Source organism: Lagopus muta, chromosome 13 (genome assembly GCF_023343835.1).
Source record: "Lagopus muta isolate bLagMut1 chromosome 13, bLagMut1 primary, whole genome shotgun sequence".
Taxonomy (NCBI): Eukaryota; Metazoa; Chordata; class Aves; order Galliformes; family Phasianidae; genus Lagopus; species Lagopus muta.
The window spans coordinates 13,779,136-13,805,048 of record NC_064445.1 but is presented as its reverse complement, the minus strand read 5'-3'; the positions used below and the strand labels follow the sequence as shown (position 1 = coordinate 13,805,048).

The following is a 25,913-nucleotide window of genomic DNA, read 5'->3' as shown; positions in this document are numbered from 1 at the left end:
TGAATGGTGATCAGGATGGGTTCTTGAGGTCTGAGAGAAATCATGTGTTGCTCTCATCTTTGAAACAGGCAAGAAAGAGGATATGGGGAAAACATCAATCAGCCTCACCTCAATCTGCAGCAGGCCAAAAGAACAAATCCTCCTGGAAACCATTTTCACACATGAAGAACAAGAACGTGATCAACAGCAGTTTGCACACATTTCTGAAGGGGCAGTGATGTTTAATCTTCCTGACAGCCTTTTACAATTAGATGACATGCTTGATGGATGAGGGGAAAAGTGGATGTTTAATATGACTTTAGCAAAGTGCTCAACATTTCCTGCCTAAACATTCTCATACGCAATCTGATTGATCACTGTGAGATGCACCAAAAAATGGTCCTACTAACAAGACTCAAGTGGGCCTTTTCAAATGAATTAAGTTTTGATATCTAAGTTTTACTACTAATATACATAAGAACACAAGCAAAGTCATTACAATCAAAGAAGTCGAAAACCACAGAGGATGGAAATCTTAGTTTAGAAGCAAAGATTTTTATTAAAATCTTAATACCTGGTGCAATCCAGCTCCGGCTGAGATGAAGGTACCCAGTACAAGTGGCAGACAGGTCTCAGAAGTCTGTCCCTATCAGCTAGTTCAGAGATTTCAGTTCCTTGTTGTTTGATGGCTAGTAAATAGTTTCACTAAACAGTGAAACAGTGGAACAGCAAGAGCTAGCAGAGGTGATTAACTTAAAAGTAGATAGAGTAAAAGAAACATGGGTCCTAATTCCAATTTCACATTACTTCAACCACTTCATATTACCACTATCAGAAGGGAAAACTAGCTGAGCAGGGAATTCACCCCAGACTTCCTGGAAGCTTGCACATATTTAAGACAAACTATAACTTCTCTGAAACTTAAGTGTAAAGGAATCTCTAAGACACGATACTTAGACGCCTCTTGCATAAATGGTATCTTCATTACACTTTGTAAAAATCCCCTGGTCAAAAGCACACACACTCCTCTTAACACACTGCTGGAGCACCACCACAAGAACATCCCACTCTTTGATTTTGCTGTACTGTTATGTACAGTAGAAGATAATCTTCAGCACTATCCGAATTCTTGGGCTGCATTAAAAGCTCTTCTCTACTTACTGTGCTCTGCTGCATAAAAATACCTCAGATAAGTAGCAAAATTCCTTCCTCTCCTCTGCAAATGCCTTTCCTACTAGTTGATTTCAGAATGGCAGCAGAAATAGTACCTCTGAATTCAGAAAATGCCACCGTAAAAAAAGAAATCAACATACAGACAACATAAGACTGAAGGGCAGTATAAGTCATTGTCAGCACAAGCATGATGTAAACTTGTCCTGGCAAAACATCTCTCCATACATAGCATCTGCTGATATTCGGAGCTTAAATTAAGAAAAATTATGTAATTTGACAAAGCCAATGGTCTTCCAACACTTATATCACTATTCCTATTGACAGCTACAGAGAGGAGTTAAATGGCTCACAGTTGCCCATCTCTTCTGCAAGCAAAGCTAGACTCTTTGGACTCCAGCTTGGCACTTTTATTACAACTCAAGGCTATTTATCTTGCAGTAGGCTATCTTCAAAGATTCCTCTTATGTCAACAATGAGAAACAAACGAGTTTTCAGAAAACAGGAACTGATCAGATGCAAACAATGATGAGAAAACATCTGGGAGGATATTATCTAAGGAGACCATACTCAGCAATTCACATTCATTCATAGAATAAGGTTATTCATTTCCCAACCACCCACAATTTGATTAGGACAACTCTGCCTTCGTTTGTACACGTATCCTTTCCTTAAAGAAATCTAATGGGTCTCTGTAAAGGACAGTAAATAGAGTTCTATCAGGCATGGATATCTGTTAGAATTGCTTTTTGTTTCTCCAGTGAGGAATTTGAACAGTATGCTTAAGACAGTTCAAGATAATCATACCATCTCTGACATTTTAAACAGTGAAGGCATTCCAGGTCCCATTAAATCACTAACTCTCCCCATCTAGCTCAGTGGCTGGAATACAAGAACGAGCTGTTCTGTGAATTCTTCCAAACACAGCACAAGAAGTCAAGCAACTGAAGGTAGAAGTGTAAGAATACAAGCAGACACTTGTCTTTTTGACAGCTTTTTGACCCTTGCAGCATCCTCGACCACAGTATTCATTTAGAGCATATGCATTTAATTCTGATTTCACTAGGACAGCTGTAGAGTCTTATGGGCTGGTAACTTCCTCACAATCTCTTATGAATATATTTTCTCCCTACCAGTCAGATCACCCTTACTATATTCTCAAAAATGCAAGAGACAGAGAAGGAGAGAGAAAATGCACACACCTAGCCACCTACTGCAGCTCTGAGAGAGAAACATTTAGATGGAGGCTTTGACCTGAAGCTCCAACTGATGCAAGCAGAGACTTCAAAGTTAACACAACTATGAACAGACTTGGTTCATTCTTGCTACTTCTGCCTCACGTTTCTTTGGACTTGTTATGACTCTGACAGAAACATGCTTAGAATCACTGCATGTATCTCAGCACCATAAGTTAGTGTACAGTACTGACACTGTCCAGCATATAGTGAAAAAACAGCCTCCATCTTTCTCAGTACTGGACCACAGTTACACTCATTACAAACAGTACTGTGATCGATGGGTCATTTAAACTTACCTGAGATCAAACAATCTCTCATTAATATGAAGACTGATGTCTTTTCACCTGAGCAACTTCCCAGAGCTATACTCAGACCCTTTAAATTTAGTACAGGCAAATTTATCTCTTAGCAGATCTAAGTAACATACCAAACGTACGAGTCTGCCATTAGTGTAGGTCAGCAAAACCCCAAAATAGACAGAGGTAGCCAGCTCACAGCTTAGCTATTGTAAACTATCCCTCTCCAATTTTGCACTCAGTAAGGAGTGTTAGAATACACAGAAACTGCAACAGCCAGAATATGGAGAACATTCAACTTCTCATACACACATGCTAAGCTACATTTCTAAGCAAAGCCCATCACTTACACTGTGCAGTAGATGCATGCACTGACTCAGAACAACAGAAAAAAGATCTGTTTTAACACCCACATCATATAATTTTAGCCCTGAAGATTTTGAGCATTCAACAGTAAAACATCTGTTAGAAGTCTCTCTTCATTCAGAAGCTTGCAGCACTATTGGGAATCTGTTACCTCAACAATCTGAGTATGTTTCACCTTTGAAACACCTAGTTTTTGGCTCAAGTTTCTTTATAAAGTATAAAATTTCATTGTCAGCATCTCACCATTACAGATACTTCCATAAGGCAAACAGATTTCAGTTACCACTAACAGAAGACCTCCACTGGATATAAATTGACAACCAGGGAGAAGTCCAGTCTTAAATTCTTCCCATCCTCAAACCTCGAGCTCAAGATCCCTTATTAAAAAAAAAAAAAAAAAAAAAGGGGGGGGGGAAATTAAAGCCCTTGAAACCATTAAGGTAGAAGTTATAAATTCACAGTTGCCATATCCATGATCATCTTTTCCATGAGCTGTTTGATGACATTCTTTAGGGAGGATGTGGACACTGACTGGATTCCTGGCCTTGGCCCTGTCCAACACTTGTTTTGAGGGAGGGCAAAGGTCACTCAAAAAAGGCTTTCAGTGGAGTGGGCTGGAATTTAGCTGGAAGGAGAAAGGAAAAAGACTCAGTCTGCTCATAGCTATTCCACAAATGCTGAGGTATATTAAACTCATCTGCAAAGTTTTAAAGATTAAAGTTGTTGCAGAAGCCCAGTAGTGGCACTTGTAGTAAAATAGCTTTATCATTTCCATCACATCTCTCCATACATCTACTGTAAAGTCAGCCTCTCTTCTGTTCATTCACTGAGAAATTAACCTTACTTTCCCCTCACATAAGTGCTACATGATTTTCAATGCATTAACCAGAACAGGCTTTTCTCATGCAGTCCAGACCTGCACAATCAAGCTCATCCAAGAGAAGAATAAGAGGATGTAAGTAAGGAAGTACGTGGATGCTTTTCCCTAAGAAATTCAATCCCCTCCATGCCCTTTTTTCCCCCCTTAAGAACAGAATTGCTAGAAATCTTACCACTACTGCTGAACTCTGACTTCTTAAGTCAGATGTACAGTAGTCATAAACACAGGATCAGAAAACTTTCAAACAAACATTAGGAATAGCTTCCTCTTTCTACTTCTGATCTGTCCCACTGAGTTCAGGCAAACAATACACAGCACTGATATTGCACAAGAGCTGGAATGCAATATCCTGTGGTTCAGCAGGTGGTAGGATGACTCTTCACAGGCTCATTACTGCCTACAATGCCCATAGCCTTTTCCGGGTATTTAGTCCCACTTGCCACTGAAGAGGAGAGAGACAGCAAGCTCTGGTTTTGGTATGATCCTCCAAGTTTGAGTAGCAAAGATGCATGGTATGCCATAAGGAAGTTAAAGTGGTACTTTGATCACCCTTAAAAAAAAAAAGTCGCTACTTAACTGGAAGATACACGGTCAGTTTCTGTATTTACTATATGGCTGATTAAAAAACCACAGACTATCTGCTTGAGGGCTTCTTACGGGAATTTACAGTCACTGCTCATCCCCCTTTTGAACACTGCTGGTGTCTACAGTTTTAGGAGTAAGACTTGCATTAGCTTCTGTTCACACAGCATACAAGAAGGAGAGTACAGAAGAAGAGTTGTTTTCTTTATAGCCAAGGGCAACTTGGTGCTAAATCAGCACAATACTTCTAAACAAAACGCCATGAAGTTATGCCTGAAATATATCCGGCTTTCTATTTCACACATTCTGGTGCTATAGAAATACCAAAAGCAACTGTAGTGCCATAGTGCAATGTTTTTATCTTCCTGAAAAATAACTACTAAAGAAAAATGTTTCAAGTTCTCCAGTTCACAAACTTCAACAAAGATTGGTCCTATCCTCTTGCTGGCATGTAATAGAACCATTACCAAATCTAAGAGGGGAAGGAAATCAACATAATTGGTAATAAGTATTAAAATACTCTTAGCGACTTGAAGCCTGCAGCTTGGTGTTTACCAGCTTCCTAGTGCAAGTATCGCACAACAGCGCAGTGGGATAGCAGAATCACTCAGACTACAGAGGAACATCACTGTTTATATATTTTCCTTACAAGGCCAACAAATACAGACTGATCAAATACTCTACACCAATACGAAACACCAATATTCTTACACACAGCCAAGTTTTGACTGTTTTCTTAAAGGTTAAAAAAAAAAAACTCACAGAAAGGAGTAGCAAAATGTCAGCCACTAAATCTCTCCTTCAAATTACTAAGAGCAAAATGATTTCTCATTAGTTCTGGCTTAAAAATTACTTCTGAATTCATCACTGAGTACAAATCCTCACAGTTTGAAGACTGATCGTTAATTTATTCCTGTAAGAGTGATCAAATATTTTTAAAAGTACTTCAGGACTTCAGATAGATGTATTTAAATTTACTTTGTTAAGTAAATATAGACCCTTGTCTTTGTATGCAACAGTGTATGTATCTCACAGGAAAGCTGCAGCTTTTAGCATCTAACCCATCAGAAATCCCCACCACAGCACAACAATGTTGTCATAAGAAGCTTCCACAGAAAACAGTGACAGAACAGGCAGGACTGGGAACATGCAGGAAGCACCTCTCTCTGCCCTATCCTGAACTATTAGAGATCCAGCGACTTACGCTTTGTTTCAGATGAGAAAAAACCAACTAAAGTCCTGGCACCTGGTGGCCATTAGGAAACTGGAGTTATTTGGGTTACTAGATACTGTCCTAGTCATATTTCAACACAACCAACTAGGTTTGACCTTAAAACTACCGCTGTTTCAAGGAAAGTCATGTGTTCTTCTGCCCATCCAAAGATACCGTGCAACATTTGTTGGCATGCTGCAAAACAGAGCAGTAACACTGCAAAGATCTGGCATGCTGCCCTCCACAGAAAATGACACTTGCTTCATCTATCTGTTACCTGAAATTGCTACATTAGGGTTTGCTACCTGAAAAACTGTACAGAACCCTCACTCCATAACGATGGTATGTGAAGAAGCTGCATATTCAAAAACAGAACCCACAGAAATAATTTACATGGATGAAATCCTTAGAAGTTTCCTTTCCATTATTGCAAGGAAAAAAGAAAACAGCAGTACCATGTTACTACCATGCTCCCTTTTCTGTGGATCTTCCACATACTGCCCATCCACATGTCAGCTCACAGGAGTGCTTGTGATTGCATCTTTGAGTCAGAGGCATGCATATATGGTCTTCTGCCAGTCAGTCACCTGGCTTACCCTTCTTAATGTTCTTTTTGTTCACATAGAAGGGCTCTGGTTGGTAATAGCCATTCTCAGAGTCATGCACCAGTTAAATGAATAAACTACCTCATAACTAGATTGGATAAATATCCTCCTCCAACCTCCTTCCAGACATTCAAGGATTTCATACGAGACTTTGAATAATTAATCTGGATAGGATGTCAAACTTACACCAAGAACTATTTCAAACTGCTCTTACTGCCATTTGAGACTTCCAATAAGTCAGAACTAAGCAATTGCTGTACATAAACACACACCCACACACATTTTTACTTCCATCAAGTATAATAGCTTTGGATAATCTTAATCTTCCTCAAGGATTATGACCCTAATTAGTTTCTCCATTTGTTAGAGACATGTGTATTGTCCCCAGAGCGTACACTGAGATGTATTTTCTGGCTTAAGCAGGTTTCCTGTATTTTTTTCTGGCTGCACACAGGAACATTTCTCCTGAAGATATGAAGTAATTTCATGTTTTCCGGAAGACTTGCACTTCTGCTGCAAGGAAGAGGAGAGAATGATCCCTCCGGATAACTGATCATTGACTCAAAAGATTTATGACCTGAGCTGTCACACCAACAATCTGCTTAACAATAAAATGCTGTTGCAGAAAGGTTCCTTATTTATGGTCTCTATTTACGCCCAGCCACACAAAGCCCAGCTGTGCTCTGAGCTCACAGGCCCCGCTGCTGCTTCAGTGTAAGACTGAGGAGAAAGAACAGTTTGTGAAGAAGTGACAGATGTTCTCAGGGCTTTCCTCAGCACCTTCACACTGCACTATGGGATTGTAAATTAAAATCATGCCTCAACCTTCACATCTACACTCAGCAAAACATTTAGCTCAGGTATCATCTGAGTTTTAAGTGGCAAGAGATCAGAGTATCCAAGAAAGCAATGCATATACAGCGCCGTGGAGAGCAGCAGTGAGATTCTGCAAAGTTTTGTATGCATCTGGAAGACTACAGATCTTCTGGAGTATTTCAATTCTGACTTCACCTGTAAGAGTACAGTGGGGTCATGCCTGCTGACTGAAGTTCACAGTGGCCAGCATTGCAAGAGCAGTAATAAAAATGAGAGAAAGTAACAACTTCTCATAGTGACATTTCAGAATTTTTTCTTAAATATCTGCACAGTCATATTTAAACCTCACAAGTTCTTTACACAGTTGACAAAAAAAATAGTGATCTGAAGAGTATCTTTAAAATGTAAAATCTCAATAAAACTACATGCTTGAGATTTCTGATAAATGTTACATGTCCTTCTTTTAGCCACAAGAAGTCACAGCTATCTACACTCCCACATCAATCACACAGGCTACGATGGGTACAAGACCTAGAGCTGCAGTGGGAGAAATACATTCAGAGCCGAGTCCAACCCATGAACTGATTCAAACATCAACTTCCTAGAATCCCTCCTGGAGGCAAACAACTTCAAACCATAGAACAGGGGTGGTACATTGCACATCCTGACACCCCACAGATTCCTGTGGTACAGAATACATTAATCAGGGCAAAAGGTTATTTTCCAGCAAAGTTTGTAGATTAAATTCCATAGAAAACCAAACAAAAGGCTACACGAGCACTCACAAGCAGTGAGTTCAGAAGTATTTCAGTCCTGATTTTCCAGAATTGCCCTAACACTGGCAGCTTATACAGCATGGATGTGTAGCAAACAAGGCTAAATTAACCAGTATCAAATTTCAGTCAGACATACTGACCCAACAAGGATTTAAAGACTTTTCGTCCAAATGAATTTAGGGTTTAAGACCTTTGCTAACAGAACAGAAAGTATCACTGAGAACACTAATGCACTTTAGTTGATTACTTTTAAGTATGCAGGCTGGCAAAGAAGCACAATAGGCGAATAAAGGGTGCACAAGGAAGTTGTCTTAAGGTATAAGTGGTCTAACTTATTTCAATTTAGATCCACTACAGAAACTCCTTGGAATTCCAAGGAATACAGATTCCTTGCCTCATACTGAAAAAAAGCACCTTGCATTTGCTATGGTGGAGTTGCAGACATTCACACCAAACCACAACAAGGAACACAACAGGGCTGTTGAGGAGCTGCCAATAAAATTATCCTCTCCATCATACAAATATTCCCATCCATGGTGCAGGAACAGCCTCCTGTCCAGTAACAGCAACACTGAACAGGATTTCAGGCACCTCCTCTGCAGGCTTCCCTGCTGGGCTTCCTTACTCCATTTTAACAGCCTTTCTCCTCCCACAAAAACACCAGTGCATGCAAAGACACTTAAAAATACTTAAAAAGAACATAATCAATCAATGTCTTTTTAAAAGCTGAACTTTGTTCTCAACACTTAACCATGTTCATTGTGCATCAAATATGATTTAAAACAGAACACTCCGTAGGCCAGAGAAATGATTTTCTACTCTTCTGTTCAGCCAGAGATCCTAATTTCAACAGCCCCAGTGCCAACTGCTTCACACAAAGATCCAAGAAGTCCCACAGCTGACAGATCTGAAATCATACAGTCACAGGGAATCCATCTCCCAACCTCCCAATGCTGCTGAAGGCAAACATCCAGATGTTGCATAACAGTCTCCTAAAAATCAAGCACCTGACTTTAAGGTATGAAAGAAAAACTGATGCTTTTCAGTTTGCTTTGTTTCTCTCATTTTTTTTTTTACCTAACATCATAGGTAAACAGAAGGTGAGATTTGGAACAGAAGGTGAGATTTTATTTTAAATCAGAATGGTTGTTCTCATTCTACCATGATTCCTTGACAAGCTCAAGCAGTGAGCCCAAGATAACTCCCTGGGATTCTAAGCCGAGAGCAAGGTCTGCACCTCGGCCACAGCAACCCCCATTATCAAAACAATCTGTAGGATATAAGGATAGAGCACAGCCTGCAGAAACAGGCTTGGAGGTACTGGACATGAGCCAGCAGTGTGCCCTTGCAGCCCAGAAAGGTAACCACATCCTGGGCTGCAACAAAAGCGTGGCCAGAAGGACAAGGAAGATGAACCTCTGTGCTGTGAGACCTCACCTGGTGTGCAGCATCCACATGTGGAGTCCTCCAGCACAGGAGAGATACAGACCTGTTGGAGTGTGTCCAGAGGAAGGCCACAAGATTGATCTGAGGGATGAAACACCTCCCTGAAAGGACAGGCTGAGAGCTGAGCTGTGCAGCATGGATAAGGGAAGGCTGTGGGAGACCTGAGAGTGGCCTGACAGTATCTAAGGTGGGGCCATAAGAAAGAAGGGGACAGACTTTTTAGCAGGGTGCGCTGCGATAGGACAAGAGGAAAAGGTTTCAAACAAAGAGTAGAGATTTAATTGGATGTAAGGAAGTTTATGATAAGGGCAGAACAGGCTGCCCAGAAATGCAGATGCCCTGTCCCTGGAGACACTCAAGGTCAGGCAGGACCGGGCTCTGAGCATCCTGATCAAGCAGAACACAGCCCTGTCTATCACAAGGGCATTTGATTAGATGTCCTTTGATCATCCTTCACAACTCAAAAACTTTTAATGATCTTCCAGAGGTTAGGATCGGATTTTCTAAGTAAAAAAAAGAAAAAGCAAATTCTGTGGGATTTTCAGAGATCGGCATGATTTATATTTTTTAACCCTTCAGAAAAAACCCACTCATGCCATTGTTAAAAACATAGCATTCTAAGGCTAGCACAATTAAGACTCATGGAATCTTTAGGGCTATTAAATCTAATTCTCTTGTAAACCTTTAAAAACCTGCCATCACTTGTCTTTTGATAATATAAAAGGTTTTTATTTACATTATGCCATTAGAACAATAACACCAGCTTTTTTCAGTTGCTTTACACTGATGCCATGTTTAATATAATACAGGACTTCATATAATCCTGATTTTTAATCATCACTATTGACCTCAGTGGAACATACATACAGGGAGGTACAACATTTAGGTGGCAGTTCTATGAGGTAACTTTCTCAATGCTGCATTCGGATCAATTTTTATAAGATATGTTTGGTATGAAATGCTCGTGATTCTCCATTCATAAATATTAGAAGAGTTGGTCAATTGTTCATGAAAATAAAGGAAACAATACTTGTGTCATCTTTAGAAACCAAAACAAGTGTACAGAAAAACCAACATATAGCCCACCCAATCTCTTCCAATGTTACCAACAGCTACTTTTCTTAAAGCAAACCTGCCCCCTTCAACCAGTTCTCTCTACTATGAAGGTTAAGTATCTTCCCATTCTTTACCTTCTTTCAGCATGAAACATGGACATACAGAACACCAGGAATGCACACATTCACTTTACACACACCACACAATATGGAACAAGAAAGTCCCATGAAATCATTCACCAAGCCACACTGCAAATATAAACCAATCCCTGAGTTACCACCCACAGAGTGCTGCTGCCATACTCATAACATTGCTGGCAGAGCCAGTACTCTGCGATGGTGTCCTTATACCATCACACAGCAACCAGCAGCTTTGGGCTCACCAAGAACAGAGACTCCAGCAGATATGAACACAGCGTTATAGTAAATTTCACAGCTCTGCCAAATATTTGAATGCTTTGTAGCAGTTTCGTCTCACAGAAAAAGTCTGGCTTGAAATAGAATTATTTTCCAGAGGCAGCCCTACAATGAACTTGCTTAATTGTAGCAAGTTACTTCTCTTCTGCAACTTCCAGATACTTCATGTTCCTCTGATACAGTGCCAGGTAATATCCAAATAATCCAATATAGGATGTAGCTGATACTTAATACACGAGGAAGTAAGAATCACTCATGTCAGACAATGAATAAAACTCCTAAAGAAATGCAGTGCAGTCAGCTCAATGAGGCACTCAGTGAAGTCCTAGGTAAGGTGCAGGCACAGTTCTTGCTATAAGAACAAGAGCACAGACTACACCACGGAACGGTTAAGTGCTTGTTGTTGTGGTAGTGTGTTTGTTTTTTTTTTTTTGTTTTGTTCCTACCTTTCTTATATCTGCATCCAACTTTTAAGGATATTATAATGCCTCTTTCACTACCCACCTATAACAGGGGAAAGAAAAAAAGCAGCCATTTCCATCATCTGAAAACTCACAACATTCTTCATAAAGATTAACAGCACTGTCACCCTTTCATTACAAAAATGCACAGCTAAGGAAGCACTGCACAACAGAGATGTAAGCACTGCTGGGCTGCAGAAGGGCCCCTGCAGACAAGCATGCCATGGAGCTAGCCTGTACCTGCATCTCACTGCACATTCCTCCCTCAAAGGAATTCAGAGCTGAAAGCCGGTACCCCTCTGCCCTCCCGTGTGTGAGCTCACAGCACCGGAATGAAGAGGAGGAAAAGAGCTTTCTCACTGGAATTTCTTTAATGGGAATTACTAGTGCTCATCTCAGTGCTGGAGTGATTTTGTCCAGTCATTCTTAAGCACAGAGAACACAGCTATAACTATCTCAGCAAGATTAATTCCTGGTGAATTCAGTGCTAACATAAACAACATCAGTAGGCTGACAGTCTTCTGTCATAAAACAGTCATTCCAGATCTGGACAGTAGCATAATGAAAATTAAAATAAATCAATTTCCTTTCCCTTTGTTTCACAGCTAGAAAATAACAAACAGGGTAAAAAAAAAAATCTGGGGAGTTACAGCCAATAACAGAATATTGCTGTTGAGAACAACTTGCATGAAAATTATTTAATTCTTATTACTGAATTTCAAATTTTATTTTCCTTTTTAAAATAAAACTTTCTGAAATTTGTTCAGCACTTACTGCTTTCAGTACCAAATTTATGTTTGAGGGAAAAAAAACACCTGTCATTCACAAATCACATCACCTTTTGGTATGTTTTTAACACAGTATTCATTTACTCCTATCCAGGATGCTTGGCAAACAATGCAGCTTGCTGTTTCATAAAGTATCCCTGAATAGAGCTGAAGAGTCATAGTAACACTGAAAATCTGATAAAGACATTCATTACATCTGCTCTGCCAGTCAGACCACAGCTGAGATAACACAGCTTTCTAACCTGTGCCACTCCTCTCTGAACCACATGCAGAACTTGGCTGGCTAGTGTGGAGCTGAAAGATGAAATCCAACTAGACCATGGAAAACTCCCACCATCACATTAGTGCATGGAAGAAAATTGAACTGGACAGTGTTTCTAAACAACCACAATCGACTTCTTACATGTCCATGCGGTACTGGTTAGAAGTGCAACCCTTCCAGCTCCAAAGGCAGGCTGCACAAGCCTTCCACTCACAGAGGGCCCTAGGGCACACAAAGCACTGCCAATTACGGTCCGACTGTTCAAAGAACCATGCTACCTAACAGACCGGGGTCATTATGCAAAAAGCCATTTGCATTTCCTGGCTGGAACTTCTGTTGGCTAAGCAGAGAACAAGGAGTTCAGCCCTAATGCTGACTTGCCGCCCATGCCTGGGCAAAACTGCATTCACACATGGAAGGCAGCAGTACCGTGTAAACTGCCACAGAACAATGCGGGCAGGCATAGCTGAAGGACACCTGCAAAGTACTCAGAATCACGACTGAAAGACAGCAACAGAACCAGTGCTTAAGTATTTCAAACTTAAGGCTATGATATTTTACTTTATACTTACGTAAGGGAAACATGCATGTGTGTCTGTGATATAGGAACTCTAGAAAAAGGATGAAACAGACAAATATTTTAACTGTTAGCACAACTTCCATTCCAGAACTCGTTCTAGCCCGCCGTTCTGCAGCCCACTTCATCTCTGAAGAGCCTTCCCACAAGCTCAGGTGATTTTCTGCGGCTTGCTTGAGACACAGAAGGCCCTCAGTTCCCAGACACCCTGCTGAGGGTTCTCAACATTCCACATGCTTCAGGGCCAACACATTAACATAGAAATTGTACCACTAAGAGGTATTAGGTTGAACCACAGTTCGGAGCTCACTCTAATTATCTAGTCAGATTTTAGTTTAACACTAACAAGATTATAGATTCACAGAGATTAATCTTGTTAAGAGTACCACAGAGAAAACCATATAATCACTACCTTGGAGAGATCAGCTGAAGTATTCTGTTTATGGTCACCAACACATTTAGCTTCAAAACCTCTCAGGAGTTTAAAGAACATTCCTGGTATCTACTTGTGGTAAAAGCAGGCTTTGGATCCAGCATTTACTTTGGTAACTAGAATACTTTACCCCTATTACCATGTGGTTAGAGAGCTTCTCTTCACCACCCTATTCACATCTTTTCTCTCTTCTTATTAAGCCTAAACCTTCCTAAGTAACAGAAAAAAAAAAAATCCCAGTACCACTCAGAGGAGATTTCATAAACAGTTTCCAGCTGAAGCCCAAACTACTTTATTAGGTTAAAAAATGTAATACTCTTCCTTATCAAAAACGATCACATAGCTCACAAGACAGACCCATTAAATCTGTGTTTCAGATGAAAATAGATTAAAAACCTTTTACTAAATGAAGAACCAACTAGTTTGCATTACATCTATTCCCCCAGCAAATCAAAGGAAAAAAGCACGTGTATTCCAAAAGAAAGCAGGAAAGTAAGCAGCTCACTTTCAGCACCCAAACCACATCAGCACCTACAGCTCACCACTGCCATGACTGTGAGACAGTCTTACCATACTTCAATTCTTTCTTCCAAAGGAGAGAAAAGTCAGCTGTGTGCAGAGCACTGCACACTAGGCAATGCAGAACTTGCCAACTGCACTTCCCAGCTAAATCCACACTTCACTTACACTGCAGTTCATGTAGAGAATGTTTACAAGGATATATTAATTTTGAAGATAATGCTCACACTTTTCAACCCTTCAAGCATACTTTGTTGATAGTCTACAACCTCACATGGAGGGCTGAAGCTGAAAGCCTACAGGCTCCTTTTATGGAAGTGTCTGAAGACTTCTATGAATTCTTAATTTTACAAGCTTCCTTTTTGCCAAATGTTTCTGCTCCTGCAGGCTATGTTCTTCTAGCTGTTACACCCTGCTGTGCGAACAGGTTTAATCATCAAAGTGAAACGCAATGATTCACCTTCCTATTGTTCTGATGAGTTCACACTACAGTGGTTGCAATAATTCCAAACTGCTTTCAAAATGTATGTATTGTACTAAGCAAATGATTTCTATACATTCCTTCACAGCAATATTTCAACCAATTTGATGAGAACAGTTACAACTATTAAACGGTCCTGTACCTCTTTGAGAAAGTCATGTAATTACTCCTTGTGTTAATTAATTTAACTTTGTTACAGTAATGAGTATTCAGAGTTCTTTTAAGCATAATTACATTTGTGAGGCCATTCTTTAACAGCACTTTCATATTTTTTTTTTTTAAACTGCATTTTTCCTCTCTTCTGCTGCTTCTATGGAAATGGGAACACGACAAATATGAAAGCCATAGGAAAGGGAAACAACTCATTTCTTACAGAATCCTTGACTAATGTGTTACCTTCTCTGGCAGTTCACAATTATCATCTAGGTATTGCATCTAGACTTTTACCTGCATTATATATCAGACCAAGGTCTTGCTAAGCGTTGAAGATTGTTTCTATTGATAATGGGTAAAGTCGTACCCACATGGCACAACCCTCAAACAGATTTGTGCAACAGAGATCCCTAGGTAACAGGCGCTGACACGTCCTCACCGCTGCTAAGCGAGGCATCAGAAAAAGCACTGCAAGATTAATGCCAGAAAACAGACTGGCAGCCTCTCAAGACTATGAGGAGACAGAAGAAAACATAAGAGCACAGTGAGGCAAGGGCTAGTGATGGAAAGTACAGAAGGTTCCTGCTGAGAAGAAGTAAGCAGACCAGTGGGCAAAACAAGCAAATGTGGAACAGAGCAGCTACTGACACCTCCATGGACTGAGACAATCGGACCAACCTATTGCACAGGGCTGATCTTCTCAGTATCAAGGTAACTGAATGAGTACAGACCAAGTAAACTGGATGGTGCTGGTTTAGTGGTCTGGTGAGGCTGACCCAACTAAAGACCGAGTCCTGCAGAGGCAACAAGAAGGTGGCAAGCTAGCACTGACCACAGGGGTTACTACAGCTGTGTACCCGTTTGGAGGAAGAGTAGAATCAGAGGGGGAGTTCAGTCTCCTCTGACCAGCAGGAACTGTGGGGGAAAAAAACCAAAAAAAAAAACAGCAAAGGGTCCAGGGGAGCAGATCTATGGAACAGACCCTTTGATTTTATGTTAGTTCCTCCTCTTTTGGTTTCCTTAGACCTGTGGAAAGAAGCTATTCTGAAAATACGACTTTGAACACAAGTAATATCATTGACATCAACACCTTCTAGGATTTTGTTGCATACAGCTACCAGAAACTATAGTAACAACTTCCATATGGATTAGGCTATCACTGAAAGGGAAAATAAAAGAGCTGACCTGCAGGAAGTCTGTGCAAAAAAAAAAAACAGGAACAGATAGTTTGATTTCTCCAAGCATTTTCAGTTTTCTTGGCCAGACCTTCAAACACCCTTTTTGCAAGCATCAGGTAGTAAACCTGATTGCTACCTCACCTGCTATTTTTTGTTAGGCAAGCAAGCTGAAAGAGATATCAAGTTCAGTCTGCTTTTACAGTCTTCTCAGGAGAGCAAGGGTCTTCGTGGGGCTATTTTGAGAGAAAGAAAAAGTTAATCAAGGTAGTTGCTGACTCCTGTCTCACTGACTTGCCTTTCTCCAATATCACTGCAGACACTAACGAGACAAAACCAAGTTCAACTGCATTTCACAAATACCCTCTAAGAAGAATCTCTGTCTCCTTCCAATCCCTCTGTTAGAACAACTCCTTCCACAGGTAACAACATACAAGCTTGAATTTTACTTCTGAGCAGAGAAAGCAGTCCAGTATTCGAGACTGGATTCTTAGAGAACTTGAGAACTATTTACCAAAGTTCCCTAAAAATTCTTCATTTTCCTATCACTGTTATAACTTTTAAGCAGACACAGGTGTTACCAATCTCCCTTTAATTGCTGTTTAGGCAGTAAGTTAATTCAAAAGTTAATTCAAAATTATTGTCCACAGAGAGACACACAAACCCACTGAGGAAGAGCGCAGGTCAAATACATCAGCAACTCTGACAAAGCCACCACCCTTCTGCTGTCACAACGTCAGGTAATCCGTAGCATTCCCATAACATCTGTAAGCATCAGCTCTTACTGCAGGTACCTCAGGAAGAATTAGGAAGGAGTTCAGGTACCACACCCCCACTCACCTGGAGAGAGTTTTCCTTCAAATCTGACATACCTTGGCAAAGGCTAGACAAGTAACAGTATGATATCTGCTTCACATATTAATGTGCTTCACATAGAACAAATCCCCGCTTTTTTTCCCCCTGCTATAGAAACAGGAATTAGCAGACATATTACTATTAGGAAAATGGTTATTTTGCAAAGGTCATTCCCCATACAATACAAAAATCTTTGCCAAAGAAGTGCCTCTAAACCCATACACTCTTACTGATAACAGGCTGCCTTATCTAGTAAGGAAATCTTGAGGTTTAGAAGGCTAAAAAAAACTTTTAAAAAAAAAAGATCAAAAATCACTTGCCACAATTTCTTTAATTCCGTAGGCCTCTTCCTTACATGAGCAAATATATTACAGACATCACTTGAACTTGATGTACTGCTGAACAAGACATTAAACAGCAGAAATAGAGCCATCTCTAGTTAACCAGCACATTCACTATCAAAGACAAAAAAAAAAAAAAAAAAAGATTTGAAAGAGCAGCAATACCATATGAAGCCCAAACTCATAAAAGATAACCTATCTAAAAGCTCCAAAAGTACCGCCCTGACAAGAAGAGGATCACAGCAGTTCCTTGGGCTATCACATCAATAACAGCACACATTCCAGGTGCGTGCAACTAGCTAAAGAGTAAGAAAAAGAATATAAATAAAAAGTTATCTCACCTCTATGCTATATATGCTTTCAAATAGGCATAGGACAGCTGCTGCAACTATTGGTATGAGGAAACTTCTTTGAGAACTTCACAAGAGAATGAGAAACTCACCTTACACTACAGGAGACCACCTCTAACCATTACAACCACCCCTACCTTGCATTTATAACAGGGCATCCCAGAAATACTAATAAAACTAGTCACAATACAGGCCTAATTTTATACTACTATTCAGTATTAGTCACCATTTAGAACTACATTTATAACCCCCTCACCCACCTCAAAAGAAAAAAAAAGAACCAACAAAAAAATTAAGCTTGATACAGTAATACTACAACACAACAGAAAGCACAGCAATAATAGCAGGGTAAAAAAATTCCTTAGCTATAGAAAATAAGAACAAGTTTAAAGGCAGCAGCTGCGGATACAGAAATTAAGGAAAAAAAAAGCTGCTTATCTTCAGAAAGCCTCAGGTAGGCAGGGATCTCCAGTGAGATCCCCTCACCTCCACTGCCAACCCTTAAATGAGGGCTGGGAAGTGATGGATCCTGGCTCCACCCCTTTTGATCACTCAGGTACATTCCATGCACCTGAGCTCCCCCGGGTTGGCCCTGCCTTCCCACCAGGTGCTCAATCACTGCTTCAAGCTGACTTAGTAATTCTGCTGCCATAGGCTTTTAAATCCTGTTCTTATAAATGTGTACTTGTAACAGAGACTTCTGAGACAAAGCCATCTTTGGTACGGCTTTATTGAAGATGCTGGCCACTGCCTATTTCTCATAACATTCCAGATGAATGCTCAGCAAATTGCTGCAGCATTTATTAAGTTTCATGACTGAAATCAGATCAGCTGAAGGAAAGAAAAGGGAAAGAGTTGTAAGCCACATCACCTTCAACAAGGAGTGCTTCAGCTGTTGACCATTTCCAAATAGCGTGGAGGAAGATGCCATCTTTATCAATCTAAAATTTTAAGCTCATTCTGTTAATGCTGTATTTCATAACACTCAAATCATACAGCAGAGGACTGCTTGGGAATCCTACAGAGATTCTTACCTTTTGGAAAAAAAATCTGCTTACTGCAAAAGCAGGTTCATGTTGTCTCATAATGGTTTACTTTGTGCTGGAAGGCGTTAATTGCAACTGGTTTCTTGTTGTGTCAGATCTTGTTTTAATTTGGCACTACCAGAAAGTCAATTACCCACTATATCTGAAAAGATGACAAAAACAGTTGCTTTTCTTTCCTGCTGAGCACGTCTGACAGCTCTGTAATAAAAGTAAGTACCTTTACTGCTCAGACATATGAAGCGCTAAAACTACTGAAGAGCCTATTTCTGATTCTTTCATGCTTTCAGACAGCTCTCACAGAAACAAAGATTTTGTTTGCTTTCTAACTCCAAAGGAAAATGCCAGGAAGACTCAGAAATGGCACACAGATGTTGCTCTTACTCTCTTTGGTAGACTTTCCTTGACAAAGTCCCTTTGTACACAGTGAAACTTGTCAAGAAACTGCAAATAAAAACAAAAAGAAGCCCAAACCCTGAGATGTGCTTCTTAACAGTTATACAGCAAAACTGGAATGGTTTAAAACTCTGTTGTTGGTCACTTCTGCACCAATCGGGACAAATCTCACTGACGCACTACACAGATGTATATAAATGACTGCAAAACTTGCTCGCTGCGTTTGTTTCAAACCTTGAAAATACCTGCTGCGTTTGCACACAGATTCCAGTGCAGTAGGAACTCCCAGGAGAACAGTTGTTGGTTTTGTTGAAGGAAAAAAAAAACCCAAAACCTTATAAAAGAAACTCTCACAGTTCTGTATGCTGTCTAATCACTTAATCTCTGGGAAGATTAGAGCCCGTAGCTACCACCTGATCAGGCCAGCCCAACGCGTCAGGAAAAGCACAAGGTAGAAACAAGCCCTTTATGTTTCAAAAAAATATAACCCCCTCTGCCATTAACGCCTCTTCAAAAGATTTCTTCTCAGCGGTACAGAAAAGATCTCAGTCCTTACAATTTTAATCAAAAGAGCGGCAAAAGCCCTGGGAAAACATTGGCTCCGAAATCAAGAGCTCGTTTTCAAATGTTTTTGTTAGAAGCTTGTTAAAAGTTGGATTTCAATAAACATTCGTAGGGCACGTTATACGAACGGCTTCCATCGATTCCTCGCAGGCGAGGAAGGACCACAAGGAGCGGAGAGCATCGCACGATCCCCATTAACATCACAATGTAACAAAGAGATCGCTCCTAAGGACCGCGCGGCGCTCGGGCTGCCCGCGCACGCCGCTCCGACCGCACAGCTGCAGCCCGCGGCTCCCAGCCCTGACGCTGCGCGCCTGGAACGGCACGGACGGAACCGACACCGCCGAGGCGTGGGAAGCCCGCGATCCGCCGCTAATCTCCTTAAACATTAATTGGGAGCAGCGGGAGGGAAAAAATCGAATTGTGTTTACGCCATAAAGTTGTCAGACTGACAGATCGTAAAGTCGCCGCTACCGCACGCCACGCGGGATCTAAAGCACGTTCCGGCTTCTCAGCCGCGAGTTGGGCGTCGGGCCGGGATCCCTCACATCCCGAGCGGGCTGATGGGGGCTGCGCGCCCCCGCGTCTCCGCGCCGTTTCCCCCTCAGCGTCGCGGGGCGGCGGGGCACCCTGCAGCACTTACCGCGCTCGCCGGCTCGGCGCGCAGACACAGCAGCAGCACCGGCAGCAGCAGCAGCAGCGCCCTGTGGGGAGGCAAAAGGAGAGTGCGGCGTCAAGCGGGGCCGAGAGCTGGCAGGGGGGCGGGGGGTCGCGCCTCGGCACTCACCCTGCGCGCCCCGGGGCCGGGCCCATGCCTCGGGCGGCCGGGGTCCGCGGCTCGGCTCGGTGGAAGGGGAGGACCGCCTCCCGTACGCGCGGAGAAAGTTTGCGCGGTCCGAGCGGACGTCCCGCACCTGAGCGGAGGGGAAGGCGGGGCCGGGCGAGCAGCCCTGCCCGCACGGGACGACCGCGCCGCCCCTCCCGAGGTGCGCCCCGCCGCCGCGACGGCAGCACCGGTCCCTGCACCCCGCGCCGCCTCCGCCGTAGAAAATAGTGCGGGGTCCGGCGGCTGCGCCCGCTCCGCGGAGGTGTGGAGCGGAGGGAGGCGGCGCGCGCCTTCGCAGCCGCTCACGGCCCAGCACCCGGAGGGAAGGGCGGAGGCGGGGAGGCGCGGCCGCTCCTTGGAAGCCGGCACCCAGCCCTGCCCGCACACGCACGCCACGCGCCCGCCCGCCGCGGGGTGCGGATGAATATTGCGGGTGCGAAGTAGTCCCGGTAGGACTTGAGCCGGGAGAAGCGGGCGAGCGCGGCAGAGGGGCGGGTGCTGGCGTCGGGGCGGCCGGCGGGAGTCGCCTGCGGGAGCCGCGCTGCCCCGCCGGGTATGCCCGCGCCGCAGGGCCGCTCCCGGAGTTCCTGAGCGGGTGGGAGGATGGAGTGGCGGTGGCGGAGTCGCAGCCCGGCCGTGGGCTGCGTGGTGCTACTTCTGCTGGGCTGCTGGGGGCCGCGGGAGGCGGCGGCGGCGGTGAGTGCGAGGCGCGCGCCTCCTTCTCCTTAGGGCTCTTTTCGGGGCTCCGAGGGCGGGCGGGCTCCTGGAGCCACGGGTGCCGGCACGAACGGGGCGGGCAGCGCGGCGCGGTGCCGCCGGGGCCACCGTTCTCAGAGGCTTCTCCCGCCTCCCCTTGGGGCGCGGAGCCGTCGGAGCGCGCCGGGCCGGGAAGCGGCGTGCTTGTGGGGTAAGGGCGTCCGGGCGGGATTTGTGCGGGCCGAGCTGAGGGCTGCTCCGGGACAAAGGAGGAGAAGGGCCCCCCGGCCGTGGCGCGCTACTAGCCGGGCGCACCTGGAGGCGGCGGCGCCGAGCGGAGGCGATGCGGGAATGGCACGCGCGGGAGGTGACGGCGCCGCGGTTCCGAAGGAGCCCCGAGCACAAGCGCGCCTGCAGCGCGCCGCTCCGCCGGCACCCTCAGCTCCTGCCGAGCCGCGACGCCCTCAGCGCGCTCCTCCGTAGACTGACTTTGTAAGGTTTGCTTGGAAGGCGGTATTGGTCTCTGCTGCTTAGGATGATACCTTGCTCGGAAAAAATTCGTGGCGTGCCGGGAGGTGTGGAGTACCTTTCTGCCGCGGCCGCGCTATGCGCACACTCATTTTGTAGCTAGAGCTGACAAAATCCTGTCATGAATTCACCTTTGAAGTGCATTCCTTTACAGTGAGACTCCGCAGACATCACATGTGCCCTTCCAAAGCTGAAGCACAGCCATAGTGCACTCCTTTCCTCTTTTCCCCTCCTTGATGCCCAGGTGTGCACCCAGCTGTAAGCAATACCAGTGTGCAGTCAGTGCCTGCAGGTTGCTGGAACTGCTTGTCTTCACACTGTCTGTGGTACTGCTTTTGATGCTTCATGAAATGCCACCCAGCCTCCACTGTCTCCCATTGTGTTCCCCCCTTTTAACCCGTCCTCCCCCCAAAGGAAGACCTGGGGAAGTCCTACTTGTGGGACTTAACTGTTTTAGGAGAGAGGGGTTGAAGATCAATAGGCTTGTGGTTGTACATACGGCTCTTTTTTGCCTTCCCCTTTCAGAAAAGTGGTGAAACAGAGATCTCTCTGTGTTTAGCTGGTAGGAATCTGTGGGGTCTTGAAAGGGGGCTGTGCTGGGCTGACCTCAGTGAGATGGAGAGAACAGAATGGTGGAGGAGGTGGTGGGATTGTGGATCTGAACACTCTTCTTAGCATGAGTGTTCTGGGGTTGCATTGTACCTCTCCATGGTTAGATAAGATTAGCTCACGACCTGAGAGCTCTTGGGGATGGGAAATAGAGATGCTCCTCTGTTCCCAACCTGCGTGGGTCCTGCTGACACTTTGGTTTCCTAATGCTTTGGGATTCTGATGTCCTTGAATTTCCCATGATGGTGACAATGCTGAACAAATGCTGATCCTTATCAAGTAAGATCAGCATTTTACTCTTCTGATTGTCAGAAGGGCTGGAATTAACGTTACAGCAGTATGCATGATACACACAGTCTCTTTGTGAATGTTGTTTTGGGGCCTTGTCAGATTTCCTGACCTCAACAGGATGGATGGATGGATCTGGTGGGATGTGTTCAGGCTGCTTTGGTGTCCTGACTGAAATATCCAAAGTTGTTACTCAAACCCATCTGAAGTGCAGAAATCACATCGCATTTGTTCCAGACTGTAGTTTATACGCTGCAATGAGTTACCAGGTAACGGAATGGCACTTATCTGTTCAACTTGGTGAGTAAGGCAGGGACCATGCAATGTTCTCCTGTGCAGGCTGATGCTGTTGTGGGATGTGCTGATGTGTTGCATGCAACAAGCAGTTGGCAGTCTGAGAAAGGTCCTGGTTCAGAATGAGAGAATGAATGAGATGGGAGATGTCATCTGCGCGTGGTGTCATTTCCTAGGTAACTTTTCTGAAAAGGTGCTTATTTGTTTTATGCTTTTATTAAGGTGTGAGCGCTTATGCTTAAAGGACTCGGTGATTTTTTTTATGTAAACTTATCTATGTTTATATAAGCCAATTCACTTTTCTTGCAAGTGGTGTTTTTTCCTTTCCTGGAAGGTGTATATTTATACAGTGTTATAGAAAAGTGAGCACAACTTGCAATTGTGAAAGCTATCTAGTTAAAGAATATGGATTAATTAGATTACTGTGCTAATCTGCATGACTCAGTTAATGACTGCTTATTGACTTATATTGGAAGAGGGAAAAAACCTGTGTGTTTAAGACCTTGATTTCTAGTGTGTAAACAGGCTTTGTCAACCCTTTGTCACCTCTTTTGTCACCTTTGTCAGTAACTTCTGCATTATTTTACTTTCTTTGTGTTCTGCTTTGGTTATAGTTTGACCTGAAGTATAAGAATGAAAGCAATTGCTCAGCCATGGAAGGCATGCTGGCAAGATGGGTGTCACTTGTGGTTGGTTGTTGTGGTTGTTTTCTTTTTTTTAAGTAACTTATGGAAAGTCAGTAAACTTAGCTGGAATTTGTCTTTTGGATGTTATTGTGTATAAATACACACGTATGTATATTCTCATTAGTTACAGTTTAACTGTCTGGATTTGTAAATGATGATCACCTTTAGTTTCTTGTTTGTCTCAAGGATTTTTCTGCAATATTGATTGCTGTTATTTTGAGTTTCATAACTGCCTGTGCCTCTTTCTAGTTATAAAAGCTAGGTCTCTGAAGGTAGGAAGAAATGGATGCTGGCCTTCAGAATTCCATGGATATGTCTTGGTTAGTCATGCACAAGACTGTTTCATAATGTTAAGGTTCAAGTCCTCATACTTACAACTTGTCTCTTGCCAAGGGTTTTGCTTTTGGCCTTTCATAGGTGTCAATTTAAAGATATACAGTAAGAGTTGTGTCTTAAGATGTGTTCTGGCATACATTAAAATGCAAACAAATCAAAGGAATCCAGAGTGGAACTAATTTGATTCCGATTTGGGCCATAATAGGCCCTCCTGTGGCTCTGCATGCGGAGCAGTTACCTATCTTAATCAGTTCTTCCACATAATGGAGGTAGACTGATAGTTCAGTGGAAACTCCTTGGTTTTCACTTTCTTCCTTAAGAATGAGTTAACCTGCTTGCTGAAAGCAATTACCTAAACTACTTACCTTTTTCTGAAGTTGGAAGGGAAGCTTTCTTAGGACCAAATGTTTCTTAGTTTACGTTATGTGCTGAATAAACTTGCATAGTGACCTTTTTCCACAGGGAATAATGAAGGAGTCGTGCTTACCATCATGCAGTATGGTTGCTGTTAATTTTACTGGAACGTGCAGAAACTTCTCTATTACAAAACAACTGAAATCACTAAGAACACCCTGACAAAATGAACGTGCATATTTTCTATCTGGGACAGAGTGCAGCAGGAGTCTGCACGTGCAGTGAAGGTGTATTGGCACTTGAAGCTTTCATTCACTTAAATTAAAACTTTTCCTTCTCTAATCACACCAGTTGTATATACTCTCCATTGTACATCACCACTTAACAAGATACCTAGACAAGGTCTACTTGCATGTTCTAGGAATAGGATTACACAAGCGCAGTGAATAGAAAGCCAATAACAGTAATACCAGACAAATTGCTTTGAATGAAAATGCTTTTTGCTTAGCTGATTCATAAGCTGTTTGGACTCAGTAATACCTGAATCTACTGGGATGCTCTGAAGTTCCTGCAGCTCCCAGTGCCTGGCTATCTGATGTTGGCTTCAGACTTCTCTGCTAAGAACAGATGATTTATGGCACAAAATACAGAAAACTTGCTATATTCTGTATATTCTGGTGTAGTTTTAAGAAGCCTTAAGCAGCATCTTTTGCCCTCTGTGAAAGGTTAGCAACACAATTAAACTCTACTAATTATCACTGATACAGTGCAGCTTTTAAAAAAGGAAATTTGCTGAGAGCCCTGGTTAAATGCAAGTGTGTGGAGAAGAAGCCTTGGTGTAACACTTATCAACAGTGTGAATGTAGCTGAGCTCAAGAGAAAAAGGTCCTGTTTTAAATAAATCTAACGCTTGTAAGTCAAATGCAAAGCTGTTCTTGTTCTAAGTCTTGCAGAACTGAAGTTTTTCTTCAATTTCTGAATTGGTCTTACATTGAGGACACTGGGGGGGGGTATGTCGGCTTCGTTGGAGATGTGTTAGTGTGGAGCTCTATTTTGCAGTTGTCTAACTTCAAAATTATACAGCTCTGTAAAATTTTCAGCTTAGATTTGTTAATGCCTTTGTCTCTCTAAATCAGTCTTGATTCTTTAACTGCTTTATAGCCATATCGACATCTGTTTCAAGACTAAAGATATTTTTGTTCACTTATTGAAGTGCATCTCTGTTGTCACGCTCTGAGAGGGAATCTGGAGTGAGTAATGACCTGAGGACTCTTCCAACCTGCAATATCTTGTGTGTAAAATTATACTAGAGTCTAGCTGTGCTCCCAGGGGTGCTTTCTGTTAGATGTCTTGCATATCCTGTGGACAAGAATTAATCCTAACTGCACTGTAATGTTGAGAGTAGGCGATCTTGTTTACTTAGAATGGCTGAAATATTTATATGCACATACTGCACACAAAAGGAAAATAAATTGTAATGGCAACCTTGATGGTTTTTGACCTGAAGAGTATTTTAGGGGAATGAATGCTTCAAGCCGACTTTGGTGATAGCCTTCAAGGCTCTTAGTTACTGCTGCTCAACCTTCTGTGGTTGGATTTCTTCTTGTCTCTCTTTCTCTCTCTTTTTGGAGAGGAGAGAAAATAGTTTAGTCTCATCAGTATATTGTTTTCTGGTTGTTGTTTTTTTTTTAACCTAATCTCTACAGAGAATTGAAACGAAAGAGTTGGATTTTAATCTTTTTTTTTCTTCTGGCACCGTGAAAAGGATTTGCATACAGCACTTAGACTAGAAGTCAAATAGCTGTCTACAAAATGAATGTTTTTCTTTACAGAGGCATATAACTAGACCTGCAAAACTCCCTTCCTGTCTAATGTGACCCCACTGTATGCTAGGTGGGTTGATCTCTATTTGTTTCTCCAGCTGAAAACAGCCTAGTAAGTATTTTTTCTTTTTTTGTGCGTGTCTGGTAAGGATTTATGCCAAAATGGCTTAAATGTGTTGGAGGAACCAATTTATTCCAGTACTGCCCTTAACTGTTATCACTGTGGATCTTAATTT

The 25,913-nt window shown here is 42.7% G+C and overlaps 2 protein-coding genes across 2 annotated transcripts in view; one reads left to right on the top strand and one right to left on the bottom strand.

The window, feature by feature from the left end:
- Positions 1-20,401, bottom strand: part of COL4A6 (collagen type IV alpha 6 chain) — a 121,022-nt gene extending 100,621 nt beyond the window's left edge. Inside the window, exons 1-2 of the mRNA XM_048959945.1 lie at positions 20,025-20,401; positions 19,881-19,941 (exon numbers count right to left, since the gene is read on the bottom strand). Coding sequence (XP_048815902.1) covers positions 19,881-19,941; positions 20,025-20,050 — 87 coding nt within the window. The 5' untranslated portion in view covers positions 20,051-20,401. The remainder of the gene's footprint in view (positions 1-19,880; positions 19,942-20,024) is intronic.
- Positions 20,402-20,511: 110 nt separating this feature from the next.
- Positions 20,512-25,913, top strand: part of COL4A5 (collagen type IV alpha 5 chain) — an 81,582-nt gene continuing 76,180 nt past the window's right edge. The window contains exon 1 of the mRNA XM_048959946.1: positions 20,512-20,759. Within this exon, the coding sequence (XP_048815903.1) occupies positions 20,667-20,759 (93 nt within the window). The 5' untranslated portion in view covers positions 20,512-20,666. The remainder of the gene's footprint in view (positions 20,760-25,913) is intronic.